Source organism: Bos javanicus, chromosome 14 (assembly GCF_032452875.1).
Source record: "Bos javanicus breed banteng chromosome 14, ARS-OSU_banteng_1.0, whole genome shotgun sequence".
Taxonomy (NCBI): domain Eukaryota; kingdom Metazoa; phylum Chordata; class Mammalia; order Artiodactyla; family Bovidae; genus Bos; species Bos javanicus.
Genome location: NC_083881.1, coordinates 75,535,723 through 75,551,936, shown reverse-complemented (window position 1 = coordinate 75,551,936; position 16,214 = coordinate 75,535,723). Strand labels below are relative to the sequence as shown.

The window sequence follows — 16,214 nt, the reverse complement described above, 5'->3', positions numbered from 1 at the left end:
TTCATGGCTGCAGTCACCATCTGCAGTGATTTTGGAGCCCAGAAAAATAAAGTCTGACACTGTTTCCACTGTTTCCCCATCTATTTCCCATGAAGTGATGGGACCAGATGCCATGATCTTCCTTTTCTGAATGTTGAGTTTTAAGCCAACTTTTTCACTCTCCACTTTCACTTTCATCAAGAGGCTCTTTAGTTCCTCTTCACTATTTGCCATAAGGGTGGTGTCATCTGCATATCTGAGGTTATTGATATTTCTCCCGGCAATCTTGATTCCAGCTTGTGCTTGTTCCAGCCCAGCATTTCTCATGATGTACTCTGCATATAAGTTAAATAAACAGGGTGACAATATACAGCCTTGACGTACTCCTTTTCCTATTTGTAACCAGTCTGTTGTTCCATGTCCAGTTCTAACTGTTGCTTCCTGACCTGCATACAAATTTCTCAAGACGCAGGTCAGGTGGTCTGGTATTCTCATCTCTTTCAGAATTTTCCACAGTTTATTGTGATCCACAGTCAAATGCTTTGACATAGTCAACAAAGCTGAAATAGATGTTTTTCTGGAACTCTCTTGCTTTTTTGATGATCCAGCAGATGTTGGCAATTTGGTCTCTGGTTCCTCTGCTTTTTATAAAACCAGCTTGAACAACTGGAATTTCACGGTTCACGTATTGCTGAAGCCTGTCTTGGAGAATTTTGAGCATTACTTTACTAGCGTGTGAGATGAGTGCAATTGTGCGGTAGTTTGAGCATTCTTTGGCATTGCGTTTCTTTGGGATTGGAATAAAAACTGACTTTTTCCAGTCCTGTGGCCACTGCTGATAGCACATGTCAAAATCCAAAACTGCATGAATAGGTGATCACAACTTAACTCTGACCCCCCAATTCTGCTGCATTAGGAAAACTTATTTTCTTCAGTTTTAACAACTTTTTCTCTTTCATTCAAGTTGCAAAATATACCCATTCACTATTTCTCTTCCCCTGAAGGGCAGAGGTGAAAGTAGAGGAAGTGTGTATCAATGGTGAATTGGGGGACCACTATGGTCATCCTCCGTCAGAAATTCTTCGTAAGATTTGACCCTGGTATGTGGGCCACAGGCACTGCATAGGCTACAGTGAGATCCTGTGTGGGAGGGAGATCAAGAGACATCCATCTTCTTGATTTAGGTCTTTAATAGTTGAGATTTCTTTTGATGTAGTGGTCTCAGTGACACAGAAGACTTTCCCAATATTCAGTGAAGCGTGAAAGTGTTAGTCGCTCAATCATGTCCAACTCTTTACAACCCCATGGACTGACTGTAGTTCACCAAGCTCCTCTGTCTGTGGAATTCTCCAGGCAAAAACACTGGAGTGGGTAGCAATTCCCATCTCCAGGGAATTTTCCTGACTGAGGGATCAAAACTGGGTCTTCTGAATTGCAGGCAGATTCTTTACTGTCTGAACCACAGGAGAAACCCGAGATTCAACTTCCTTTCAAATCTCTGGTTTCAGAGTGGCTGAAAAGATTTCACATATTTGGTTTTATTTTCAAAATGTCAGTAAGTATCACTTATTTGGTCAAATAAATGTTGCATCAGATACAACATTTGAGTGTAGTCAACTATGATAGAGTTCTTTTAAAAATGCTAAAATATTTATAAGAATTTAAAAATAAATAAAAGGTGGGAAAATATTTTAGTAGACAATATGAAGATTAAAATTTCAATAGGGTTATGTGGTCTTGGTTTTATAAAAATTCAAATATATTCTATTATAGTTTGCATTCATATAACCTTTATTTGTCTTTTCACTGCCATTTGCCTATCTTCTATCCTTTTATCTTTTTTTAATTACTTAATACACAAATTTTGATAGTGACTTTTTGTTTCAGGAAAAGACAAAACTGGAAAATCAACATAAGGTGAAATTAATCCATAAGTGTCCATATTATGTGGAGTGGCCTACTTTATCCATATATGAACTAGTTACATTCACTAAATGGAAAAAATTTCCCCCAGGTCATGGTGAGTTTAATGCAGTTTTTGATTACTTTCTTTACATTATATTATTGAAATTTGTAAGATCTCATAATTTTAATATTTATTTTATAAATATTATATTAAATATAAAGATATCAAATATTTTATAATTTAGTACTTTATATACTATTTTGTCACATGTGTTTAATATATTTAATGTTAACTTTCAGTTGGATGTTTAGATTGTTGCTTTTTTAATTAAACATCATTCTGTATTGATTCAAAGGGTGATCTCAGACGTAGAGTTACTTCCACATCCTCTATTTCTCCCCACAATCCCTACCCTTCTTGATTTACCCTTGCTGTCAATGTAAGGACCAAACTATATGGTATAAATGCAATGAGAAATTATAGTCATTTTTGTGTGTGTGTTATCTTGGAAGAACACATACTTAAGTTGCACATTTGCTTGTCTGAACCCATGCTACACATTATCAGGGAAAATATCGTTACACAGAGTAGTTAAGATTAAAAGCAGGAGCCGCAGTAGTGATGCTGCCTGTATTTCCAATATTTAGAGCTGCAATGATGCATGAACATGTTGGATTACATATACACAAAACATGTAGGTGGCATTGAGTCATTTCTACAATATTTTCATCTATGAGAAGTATACTAAATAAGGGATGCCAACTGGAATGGGTTGATTTTGGGTCCCACGAAATTCATTATGTTGAAGCCCTAATCTCTTGTTGTTATTCAGGCACTAAGTCATGTCCAACTCTTGCCACTCCTTGGACTGTAGCACACCAGGCTCCTCTGTCCTCTGCTATCTCCTGGACTTTGCTGCAATCCATGTCCATAGATTCAGTGATATTATCTAACCACCTCATTCTCTGCTGCTCCCTTCTCCTTTTGCCTTTAGTCTTTCCCAGCATCAGAGTCTTTCCAATGAGCTCTTCACATCAGATGACCAAAGTATTGGAGCTTCAATAATAGTCCTTACAGTGAATATTCAGGGTTGATTTCCTTTAGGATTGATAACTTTGATCTTGCAGTCCAAGGGACTCTTGTAAATCTTCCCCAGTACCAGTTTGAAAGCATCAATTATTTGGCATTCAGCTTCTTTATGGTCCAACTCTCACATTTATACATCAGTTCAGTTCAGTTCAGTTCAGCTCAGTTCAATTGCTCAGTCGTGTCCAACTCTCTGTGACCCCTTGGACCACAGCAGGCCAGGCTTCCCTGTCCATCACCAACTCCCAGAGTTTACCCAAACTCATGTCCATCGAGTTGGTGATGCCATCCAACTATCTCATCCTCTGTCATCTATACATAGCTACTTGAAAAAATATATACCTTTGACTATAAGGACTTCTGTCAGCTAAATGATGTCTCTGCCTTTTAATACACTGTCTAGGTTTGTCATAGCTTTCTTTCAGGGAGAAAGTGTCTTTTAATTTAATAGCTGCAATCACCATCCACAGTGATTTTGGAGCCCAAGAAAATAAAATCTGTCACTCTTTCCACTTTTCTCCCTTCTATTTGTCGTGTAATGATGGGACCAGATGCCATGATCTCACTTTTTTTAACACTGAGTTTCTAGCTAGCTTTTTCACCCTCCTCTTTCACCCTCATTAAGAGGCTCTTTAGTTTCTCTTCATTTTCTGCCATTATAGTGGTATCGTCTGCATATCTGAGGTTGTTGATACTTTTCCCGCCAATCTTGATTCCAGCTTGTGATTCATCCACCTCTACATATAAGCTAAATAAGCAGGTTAACAATATACAGTGGCCTTATCATACCCTTTTCCCAGTTTTTGGAAATTTCCCCCCAAACCAGTCATTTTTCCATGTCTGTTTCTAATTGTTGCTTCTTGACCTGTAGATAGGTTTCTAAGGAGACAAGTACAGTGGTCTGGTACTCCCTTCTCTTTCAGAATTTTACACAGTTCATGGTGATCCACAAAGTCAAATGCTTTAGCACAGTCAGTGAAGTGGATGTTTTTCTGGAATGCCTTTGCTTCATCCATGATCCAGCAATTGTTAGCAATTTGATCTCTGGTTCCTCTGCTTCTTCAAAACCCAGCTTGTACATCTGAAATTTCTCAGTTCATGTACTGCTAAATCCTAGCTTGGGGGATTTTGACAGTGACCTTGATAGCATGTAAAATGAGCTCAATTGTATGGCAGTTAGAACATTCTTTGGTATTGCCTTTCTTTGGGAATGTAATGCAAACTGACCTTTTCCAGTCTTGTGGCCAATACTGAGTTTTACCAATTTGCTGACATATTGAGTGAAGCACTTTAACAGCATCATCTTTTAGGATTTTTAAACAGCTCAGCTAGAATTCCATCACCTCCACTAGTTTTGTTCATAATAATGTTTCCTAAGGCCCTTAGCCGGGAGAAATATCAATAACCTCAGATATGCAGATGATACCACCCTTATGGCAGAAAGTGAAGAGGAACTAAAAAGCCTCTTGATGAAAGTGAAAGTGGAGAGTGAAAAAGTTGGCTTAAAACTCAACATTCAGAAAATGAAGATCATGGCATCTGGTCCCATCACTTCATGGGAAATAGATGGGGAAACAGTGGAAACAGTGTCAGACTTTATTTTTCTGGGCTCCAAAATCACTGCAGATGGTGATTGCAGCCATGAAATTAAAAGACACTTACTCCTTGGAAGGAAAGTTATGACCAACCTAGATAGCATATTCAAAAGCAGAGACATTACTTTGCCAACAAACATCCGTCTAGTCAAGGCTATGGTTTTTCCAGTGGTCATGTATGGATGTGAGAGTTGGACTGTGAAGAAAGCTGAGCACCGAAGAATTGATGCTTTTGAACTGTGGTGTTGGAGAAGACTCTTGAGAGTCCCTTGGACTGCAAGGAGATCCAACCAGTCCATTCTGAAGGAGATCAGCCCTGGGATTTCTTTGGAAGGAATGATGCTAAAGCTGAAACTCCAATGCTTTGGCCACCTCATGCGAAGAGTTGACTCATTGGAAAAGACTCTGATGCTGGGAGGGATTGTGGGCAGGAGGAGAAGGGGATGACAGAGGATGAGATGGCTGGATGGCATCACTGACTCAATGGATATGAGTCTGGGTGAACTCTGGGAGTTGGTGATGGACAGGGAGGCCTGGTGTGCTGCAGTTCATGGGGTTGCAAAGAGTTGGACATGACTGAGCGACTGAACTGAACTGAAGGCCCACTTGACTTCGTATTCTAGAATGTCCGACTCTAGGTGAGTGACTGTACCATTGTGATTATGTGGATTATTAAGACCTTCCTTCAGAGAAGGCAATGGCAACCCACTCCAGTGTTCTTGCCTTGGAGAATCCCAGGGACGGGGGACCCTGGTGGGCTGCCATCTATGGGGTCGCATAGAGTCGGACACAACTGAAGCGACTTAGCAGCAGCAGCAAGACCTTCCTTGTATAGTTCTTCAGTGTATTCTTGCCACCTCTTCTTTATCTCTTCTGCTTTTGTTAGAGCCTTATTGTTTCTGTCCTTTATGGTGCCCATTCTTGCATGTAATGTTCTCTTGATACCTCTAATTTTTTTTTGAAGAGACTTTAGTCTTTCCCATTATACTGTTTTCCTCCATTTCTTTGCATTGTTCATTTAAAAGGCCTTCTTATCTCTCCTGTGAAACTCTGCGTTCAGGTGGGTATATCTTTCACTTTCTCCCTTGCCTTTCACTTCTCTTATTTTCTCAGCTATATATAAAGCCTCCTCAGACAGCCTCTTTCCCTTCTTGCAATTCTTTTTCTTTGTGATGATTTTGGCCACTGTCTCCTGTACATTGCTATCCCCCATCCATAGTTTTTCAGGCACTCTGTCTACCGCATCTAATTCCTGGTATCTATTCATCACTTCTGTTGTATCATCGAGGGACTTGATTTAGGTTATCCCTGAATTGCCTAGTGGTTTTCCCTACTTTTTTCAGTTTAAGCTTGAATTCAAATATAATGCTACTTGGATGTGGGACCTTTAGGATACAATTAAGTCATGAGAGTGGAGTCCTTCTGAATGATATTCGTGCCCTAAAAATTAGGACGAGAAAGAGTTGATCTCTCTTTCTTGGCTATGTGAATATACTGCAAGAAGACAGTTATCTGCAAACCAGAAAGAAGGCTGTTATCAGATATTGAATCTGTTAGCACCTAGTTGTCCCAGCCTCCTAAGTTCTAAAAGAAAATGTTTACTGTTTAAGCCACCCAGCCAGCACTAATCGTTATCACAGGCAAAACTAAGTCACTAATACAAGAGGAGCTATGGTAGGTGGGTCAGAGTTTTGGATCTCATTCAGTCAGGAATCACTATGGTGTCCGACCTCAAACCTATAGATCATAATTGCAGTGAAGGATGTGATCAGAAGGAGGAGAACACTTCTGAATTAAGTTTAACACTAAAGTTCTAAAAAGAATGAGTCTAATTTATAAATTCCAAAATGTGACTATTCTAATAACAAAACTATGTTGAAAAAGTGGTGGAAACTGGCTAAGATGTTATTTGAGGAAGTCACTCCATAATAGGAAAGTGAGGTGTAGCATAGACTACATAGACATTTCATTTCTTGAAAAAAGAAAAAAATAAGTACATTATGCTTCAGACACTGAGTCCCTAATAAACCTGTTCAATTTAGTGCTACTCTGCATACTTTGCTGAATTTGTTCCAAGTTTTTTCTGTGCTTTTTTATATATTATTTATCAGTTTTTAAAATGCAGTGTTTCACCCACATTTAGCCAAATATTTATTTTCATCTTGCTTATAAAAATTGAATATGGTATGTTGCATTTTCTTTCAAGAAACATTTTTTTCCTAATGATGTATTCATTTTTTGGCCAAAAGTGTGTTTAGAAGACAAGTAGTAAACTGATCTGTAAAAAATTGGAATTTAGCATTTGTAAAGTCAGTATATGTATTGTGTAGAATTATTATCTATTTTTTGTTTTTTACTTTACAATATTGTATTTGTTTTGCCATATATCCACATGCATCCGCCACGGGTGTACACGTGTTCCCCATCCTGAACTCCCTTCCCACCTCCCTCCCCATTTTTAAATTGAGTGTTTGGATTTACCATAGGGTCTTCCTTTTGTATTAGAAATATCGACTCTTGGCCCATACTTCAGTTCCAGGGCTATCTTATATAAGAATATTATAGCCTTGCCAACTTATCAGGATCTTAATAGTTCTGAGATGATTTTAAAGGAAGGAAGAAACTGTAATCAAAGAGTTTTTTCAACTACATGAACCAAAAGGATATGGGATTTGGAAAAAGGGGAACAATCATGTTTTTTTTTTAATTTATTTGATTACTAATGATGAATAATTTGTGTTTCAACCTAAAATATTTAACTTTAGCATCAAAAAGTTAAGAAGATCCTGACTTGACACATAGTTTCTTAGACATGCTGGGTTCAAGTTTATTTCTGGTGAATGTATTTTGCACTAATGGTGGAAACTATTATATTGAAAAATCTGTGATTATATTTTACAAGTCAAAAGTTACATTATTCTTCTTCTGTTCCCAATTGTTTAAATATTTCATCCTTATTCTTTAACAGTTTAAAAAACCATTTTTCCTCCTTAGGGAAGAATGGCAATTTCACTAGATGATTCTCAAAACTTCTTTCATCTCTAAAATACTATGGTTCCCATAAATAAACATACTGAAGTGAAGAATAAGTTCTTTTAATCTAATTTTCTTTTATGGTGCTAGCAAACATGATATATCAAAGAGAAAGCATTAGATATAATCCATCTCAACTTTATTCAAGATTTATTTTGTAGCTCAAATTATACTTTCATTATCTAGGTTTGAAATTAGCAGTTGTATGAATTCCAAAGCATAATTATGTGTGTTTTGATCTTATTTTAGGAAAATATATTGGTGAAGTTTCAGAGAAATTTTGTTATTGAAAATCTTGATAGAACTTAACATTAATCCCTGGAAATCTATGATATAAGTAAAGCTTATTTCTGGCTCTATTTCTGTGTTAACTTGTCTTTTTTTCCGTCTGCTTCATTTGCAAAGGGAGACTGAACATAATGTATGTGTACAAAATCTTCCCTGGTGATCTTTTTTGAGGTGTAATTGACTGGATAATGGCAACCAGCTGATCTCACTAATCAACCTATGTCTATGTGTATCATGTGTATAAGAACAAAATGGTAAATTCGTTAGACATCAATGAACCATTTGTGTAAATTTTATTGTTATCTTGCTTATGTCAATACGCTCCATGTTTTCCAGGTTGGGTATGATGCAGCAAGCATAATAATTAGAGATACTAAAAATGTATTATTGAAGTTAGTTTTAAAAGATAAAATATGCAAATATAACAATTGTGAAAAAAATCTAGACTTCACAAACCAAAAATGGAGAGTTTTAGCTACAACATTTCTACCTAATGTTTCTAAACCCCAGTTTTTGGACATCTGTCTTTGCAGATGAATTAACTATGGAGGCTACCAAAACTCTTAGCCCCAAGGACACTCCCAAGCACCCCAGAACCAGGCTCACATCTTGGAGTGCCAGTGATTGTGATGTGCTTTTCTTTCTCTCTATCTCTCTTTTTTTTTTTTTGCATTAAGTGAATATTTTGTAATGTAGCATATTACTTCATTTAATTATTTTAATAGACTTTACTGCTTAAGGAAGTTTTAAATTCATGCAAAAACTGAACAGGAGGTACAGAGAATTCCCGTATATCACCTGCCCCTGATCTTGAATGCTATCCTTGATTATTAGAATATTCCACCAAAGTGGTTCCTTTCTTATAGTAAATGAATCTACATTGAAACATCATCAACAAAGCCCATAGTTTATGTTAGCACTCATATTTGGTATTAGACATTCTGTAGTTTGGACAAATAGACATTTGTCCACCATTTTGGTATTGTGCAGAGTACTTAATGCCTTAAAAATTCTCTGTGCTGTACACATTCATCTCTTCAAACCTCTGGCAATCAGTGATCTTTTTACTGTTTTCTTTTGATTTTGCCACTTCCGTATTGTCACTGAATTGAAATCATACAATATGTATATAGCTTTTCAGATTGGTTTCTTTCCCTTTAGCATTTAAGTTTCTTCCCAATCTTTTCATGGTTTGTTAGTTAATTTCTTCTTAACACTGGATATATTCCATTGTCTGGATGTAACTCAGTGTGTTTAACTGTTCATATACTGAAAGACATCTTAGTTGCTTTCAGGTTTTGGCATTCTGAATAAAGCTGCTAAAAACATTTGCATGCAGACTTTTCTGTGAACATTAGTTTTCAACTCTTTTGGGTAAACATTAAGGAGTGAAATCACTGGATAATATGATAAAAGTATGTTTTCTTTGTGAGAAAGTAAAACACTGACTTCCAATGTGGTTGTACTATTTTGTATTTCCACCAGCAATGCGAGTTCCTGTTGCTCCTTGCTGGCATTTGCTGCTGTTAGTGTTCTAGATTTTGGCCAAATAGATTTGCATCTATTTAGCCAAACAGATTTTAGCCAAACAGATTTGCTTTAATTTCCCTGATGATATATGAGTGGAGTACCTTTTCATGTGCTTTTTGATTGATATATCTTCTTTGGTGAAGAGTCAAATTCTTTGTCCCATTTTTAAAAATTATATATATATATATATATATTTGTTTTCATATTGTTGAGGTTTAAGTATTCTTTATATATTTTGGATAACAGTGCTTTTCAGATATGTCCCTTGCAAATATTTTCTCCCAAAGTGTTCCTTGTCTTCTCATACTCATAATACAATGTATTTTTGAAAAACAGAAGTCTTTAATTTTAATGAAGACACCACTAGACCCAAGAGACATGGGTTTTAATCCCTAGGGTTGGGAAGATCCCCTGGAGTAGGAAATGGCCAATCCACTTCAGTATTCTTGGTGGGAAATTCCACAGGCACAGAAGCCTGGAGGGCTACAGTTCATGGGATTACAGAGTCAGACAAGACTGAGCCCACACCCAAGGGAGCAAGTCTAGTTGTTCCAGCACCATTTGTTGAAGAGACTGCTTTTGTTTCATAATATTACTTTTACTCCTTTGTTAAAGATCTGTTGACTGTGTTTGTGGAGTACATTTCTGGGCACTCTATCCTGTTTCACTGATGTGTTTGTCTGTCCTTGAGTCAATATCACACTGTCTTGTTTACTGTTGCTTAATAGTGTTTTGAACTCCAAGCCAGGCTTCAGCAACATGTGAACCGTGAACTTCCAGATGTTCAAGCTGGTTTTAGAAAAGGCAGAGGAACCAGAGATCAAATTGCCAACGTCTGCTGGATCATCGAAAAAGTAAGAGAGTTCCAGGAAAACATCTATTTCTGCTTTAATGACTATGCCAAAGCCTTCGACTGTGTGGATCACAATAAACCATGGAAAATTCTGAAAGAGATGGGAATACCAAACCACCTGACCTGCCTCTTGAGAAACCTGTATGCAGGTCAGGAGACAACAGTTAGAAGTGAACACAGAATAACAGACCAGTTCCAAGTAAGAAAACGAGTACATCAAGGCTGTATATTGTCACCCTGCTTATTTAACTTCTATGCAGAGTACATCATGAGAAACGCTGGGCTGGATGAAACACAAGCTGGAATCAAGATTGCCAGGAGAAATATCAATAACCTCAGATATGCAGATAACACCAGCCTTATGGCAAAAAGTGAAGAGGAACTCAAAAGCCTCTTGATGAAAGTGAAAGAGGAGAGTGAAAAATTTGGCCTAAAGCTCAACATTCAGAAAACGAAGATCATGGCATCTGGTCCCATCACTTCATGGGAAATAGATGGGGAAACAGTGGAAACTGTGTCAGACTTTATTTTTTTAGGCTCCAAAATCACTGCAGATGGTGATTGTAGCCATAAAATTAAAAGATGCTTACTCCTTGGAAGGAAAGTTATGACCAATCTAGATAGCATATTAAAAAGCAGAGACATTACTTTGCCAACAAAGGTCCATCTAGTCAAGGCTATGGTTTTTCCAGTGGTCATGTATGGATGTGAGAGTTGGACTGTGAAGAAAGTTGAGCACGAAAGAATTAATGCTTTTGAACTGTGGTGTTGGAGAAGACTCTTGAGAGTCCCTTGGACTGCAAGGAGATCCAACCAATGCATTCTAAAGGAGATCAGTCCTAGGTGTTCTTTGGAAGGAATGATGCTAAAGCTGAAACTCTAGTATTTTGGTCACCTCATGCAGAGAGTTGACTCAGTGGAAAAGACCCTGATGCTGGAAGGGATTGGGGGCAGGAGGAGAAGGGGACGACAGAGGATTAGATGGCTGGATGGCATCACCAACTCGACGCACATGAGTTTGGGTGCCTGGTGTGCTGCAATTCATAGGGTCGCAAAGAGTCAGACATGACTGAGCAACTGAACTGAAATGAATTGAACTGAACTTAGATAGTGGCCGTCCTTCAACTTTGTTCTTCACTTTCAATATTTTGGGGACTTAATCAAACACACACACACACACAGAAGAATTTAATTTGGATTGCATCATATCTATAGATCAAGTTGAGAAGAAATGACATTTTGATGATAATATCTTCCTGTCATAAGCATGAATTGTCTCTCCTTTAATTGAGATTTTTTAAATTTCTTTCCTCAGAGTTTTATAGTTTTCCTTGTATAGGTCTTGCACATATTTATTAGATTTATACCTAAGTATTTTGTTTTGGGGAATCTAAGGTAAATATTATTTCATTTTAAGTTTCAAATTCCACATGTTTGCTGTTAGTTGATACAAGTATTTTTGGTTTCATGAATTTTTTATATTGATTTTTCTGTTTTTTATTTTCTTGATTTCTGCTCCAGTGTTTATTACTTTATTCCTTTTTCTTCATTTGGATTTAATTTGCTTTTCCTTTTCTAATTTTCTAAGTTGATGTTTAGATTTTTTTGTAAGCTATTTCTTTTCTAATAAATGAATTCAATGCTATAAATTTCCCTCAAAGCACCACTGTCACTGCATCCCATAATTTTGATGAATTTTTGATAAATTGTGTTTTCATTACTTTTAACTCAAAATATTATTGGATTCCTCTTGAGATTTCTTCCTTGACCCATGTATATTATTTGGAAATGTCTTGTTCAGTTTCCATGTATTTTGAAATTTTCCAGTTTTCTTTCTGCTATTGATCTAGTTAATTCCTTTGTGGTCTAAGAGCACACACTGATGGTTTTTATCCTTCTAAGGTCAAGTCATGTTTTACGGCCCAAAATGTGTTGTCTATTGGTGAATGTTCCACGTGACTTTGAGAGATGACTATTCTGGTGGTGGTGTACAGAGAGGCTCTATTCAGTTGACTAGTGGTGACATTGAATCCAACTAAGTCCTGCTGGGTCTTTCTCTTTCTGAGAGAGAGGAGTTGAATTCTCTAAACTTGATAGTGGATTTATCTACTTATCCTTGAGGTTCTATCACTTTTGCTTCATATATTTTGATGCTCCATTTTTAGCACATACATGTGAAGTATCATTATGTTCTCCTGGACAATTGACTTCTTTATCATCATGCTATGCCCCTGTTCATCTCATAAAATTTCTTACTTTGGAGTTTGTTTTTCTAAAATTAACATAGCTATGTGCACTTTCATTTGGTGAGTACTAGTATGGTGTATTTATCTCCATAAAGTTATTCCTAATTTATATGTGTCTTTATATTTAAAGTGGGTTTCTTGTAGACAACCTATCATTGGGTATTTTTTTTTCTTTTTATCCGCTCTGATAATGTTTGCCTTTTAATTGGTACATTTAAACCATTGGTATACAGAGTTATATTGATATAATTTTATAATATTTGCCATATTTATTACTGTTGTCTCTTTGCTACCATTGTTCTTTGTTTCTGTTTTCACTTCTGCTCATTTTCTGCCTTTTGTGATTTTAATTATTTCATATGATTTCATTTTCTTTCCTTTCTTAACACGTAAGTTTTACTGTTTTCAGTATAAACATTTTTACTGTTTCTTATGGTTGTCCTGGAGTTTACAATATACACTTATAACTAATCCAGGCCCACTTTCAAATAACGCATCGATTTACAGTAGTGTGAATACCTTGTATTAGGTTGGCTAAAAGGTTTATTATTTTTTTTTCTGTAAGATGAATTTACGTAGTGCTCAGTTGTCTTTAACTTCATTTGAAACAGTTTTGTTAGGTTGTATTGTGATAGCTGTCACATCAGCATAATTTTTTTTAAAAATTACCAAAATTGGTGAATTTTTGTGTAGCCACTTTAATGTCGAAGATGTAAGGGAAAAAGCAACATCTTTCAGCATTTATGTTTTATTGTCTTAATAAATATAAAAATGAAGCTGAAATGCAAAAAGAAAAAGAAAAGATTTATGCAGTGTATTGAGAAGGTGCTATGACTGATCAAACATGTCAAACGTGGTTTGCAAAGCTATGTGCTGGAGATTTCTCACTGAATGATGTTGCATGATTGGGCAGGCCAGTTGAAGTCGACAGCAATAAAACTAAGACATTAATTGAGAACAATCAACATTATCCCATTGCCCTATGCAGGAGATAGCTGACATACTCAAAATATCCAAATCAAGCATTGCAATTCATTTGCACCAGCTTAGTTATAGTCATTGCCTTGATGTTTGGGTTCCATATAAGTTAAGCAAAAAAATAAATATATAAATAAAAACCTTCATGATCGTATTTCTGCATGCAATTCTCTACCTAAGCATAATGTAAATGTTTTATTTTTAAAATAAGTCGTGACAGGTGATGAAAACGGATACAGTACAATCGTGTGGGATGGAAGAGGTCATGGGGCAAGGGACATGAACCAGCACCAACCATACCAAAGGCCAGCCTTCATCCAAAGAGGGGGATGAGGTGTATATAGCAGGATTGGAAGGGGATTCTCTATTATGAGAACTGCCACGTTTCCCTGGCAGCTCAGTTGGTAAAAAATCTACCCGCAATGCAGGAGACCCTGTTTTGCTTCCTGGGTCGGGAAGATCCCCTGGAGAACGGATCGGCTACCCACCGCAGTATTCTTGGGCTTCGCTTGTGGCTCAGCTGGTAAAGAATCCTCCTGCAATGAGGAAGACCTGGCTTCAATCCCTGGTCTTGAGAAGATCCCCTGGAGAAGGGAAAGGCTACTCACTCCAGTGTTCTGGCCTGGAGAATTCCATGGACTGTATAGTCCTTGAGGTCGCAAAGGGTCAGACACGGTTGAACGACTTTCACTTTCACTTTCTCTATTATGAGCTCCTTCTGGAAAACTAATTAGTTCCAACAAGTAGTGTTCCTTATTAGAACAACTGAAAGCAACACTTGATGAAAAGTGTCCAAAATTAGTCAACAGAAATGCATAATCTTTCAATAGGAGAATGCAAGACTGCATGTTTTTTGATGACCAGGCAAAACTGTTACAGCTTGACTTGGAAGTTCTGATTTATTCTCTGTATTCACCAGAAAATGCACCTTCAGATTTATGTATATTTCAGTCTTTATAAAATTCTCTTAATGGAAAAATTTTAAATTTTCTGGAAGACTGTTAAAGGCACCTGGGTCATTTCCTTTCTCCAAAAGATAAAAAGTTTGGGCAAGATGAAATTATGAAGTTTCTTGAAAAATGGCAGAAGATAATGGAACAGAATGGTAAATACATTGTTCGGTAATGCTCTTGGTGAAAATGAAAAATATGTATCTTTATTTAAAAACCAAAGGAACTCTTTAACCAATCCAATAATAACAAGATAATCCTTCCTCTCACCTCTTCTATCATTGCCGTTATTCATTTTACTCATACACAACATAGTTAAGCAGATGCATATTTATAAGCATACATATTCAAATATAGTATTTCTATTATTGTTTTGAACAAAGTGTTATCTGTTAGATAAACTAAAAAGTTTTTATTTTACTTTAATTTTCATCCTTCCCTGATAATTTCCTTTTCTTTATATAGAACAGAGTTTCTGGCCTATATCAGTATCTTTCCCTCTAAAGAATTTAATATTTGTTACAAGATATTTCTAGGTCTTCAATTTTTATTTGTCTGAGAAAGTCTTTATATCTCCAACTACTTTTGAAGGATAATTTTACAGAGTCCAGAATTTTCCTCTGGTAGATTTTTTTTTCCTCTTAATATTGGCAATATTTTACTCCTCTCTCTTCTGTTTTCACGGTTTCTGAGAAGGAGTTGGTTGTAATTTTTATCTTTGATCTTCCGTATGTAAGATACTTTCCCCCCTCTGGCTTCTTTCAGGACTTTTCTTATCTCTGATTTTCTATATATTGGAAATAAAATGCTGCGATGTAGTTGTTTAGGTTTCTGTTCATGCTGCTGCTGCTAAGTCGCTTCAGTCGTGTCCGACTCTGTGCGACCCCATAGACGGCAGCCCGCCAGGCTCAGCAATCCCTGGGATTCTCCAGGCAAGAACACCGGAGTGGTTTGCCATTTCCTTCTCCAATACATGAAAGTGAAAGGTGAAAGTGAAGTCGCTCAGTCGTGTCTGACTCTTAGCGACCCCATGGACTGCAGCCTACCAGGCTCCTCCGTCCATGGGATTTTCCAGGCAAGAGTACTGGAGTGGGGTGCCATTGCCTTCTCCGTTCTGTTCATATATATATATATGTATATTATATAATATACATATATATATAATATATATATATTTTTTTTTTGAATAGGGGAGGGCACTTATGCTGTATATATCCGGCTTGATATTCTGTGAGCTGCTGAATGAGCATATTGTTTGGTGTCTGTTACTATTTTTGAGAAATTCTGAGTCATTATTAGTTCAAATATGTCTCCCTTCCTTTCTCTCTTTCTTCTTCTAACAGTCCCATTAGGTATGTTATACCTTTCGTAGTTGTCCCACACTTCTTGACTATGCTTTCTTTTTATCTTCTCTTTGCCTCTTACTTTTTGATGTTTCTAATTAGATATCCTCAAGTTCAGAGAGTATTCCTCAGCTGTGTGCAGTCTGCTGATAACCCTTTCATAGACATTGTTTTTTTTTCTGTTACCTTGCTTTGTATTTCCAGTATTTATTTTTGATCTTTCATAGAACTTCCGTCTCTCTGCTTCCTTTGTCCATTTGTTCTTGCTCGTTGTATACTTTATTCATTAGAACCCTTAGCATAAAAATTCCTGGTTTGATAATTCTAGCATCTCTGACATGTCTTGCTTACTCTGTCTTTTCTATCTGTGATTTTTGTTTTGTAGTATTTAAATTTTTTTTCTTGATATCTAGGTATCAATTTGCTA

The 16,214-nt window shown here is 36.6% G+C and overlaps 1 protein-coding gene across 3 annotated transcripts in view; it reads left to right on the top strand.

Annotated features, from left to right (window-relative positions):
- Positions 1-16,214, top strand: part of CNBD1 (cyclic nucleotide binding domain containing 1) — a 496,885-nt gene that overhangs the window by 336,234 nt on the left and 144,437 nt on the right. For all 3 annotated transcript variants that reach the window (XR_009740949.1, XM_061439433.1, XM_061439432.1), the window contains one exon: positions 1,867-1,999. Coding sequence is in view for 2 of the 3 variants with exons in the window: in XM_061439433.1 (XP_061295417.1) it covers positions 1,867-1,999 (133 nt within the window). In the remaining variant the exon portion in view is untranslated. The remainder of the gene's footprint in view (positions 1-1,866; positions 2,000-16,214) is intronic.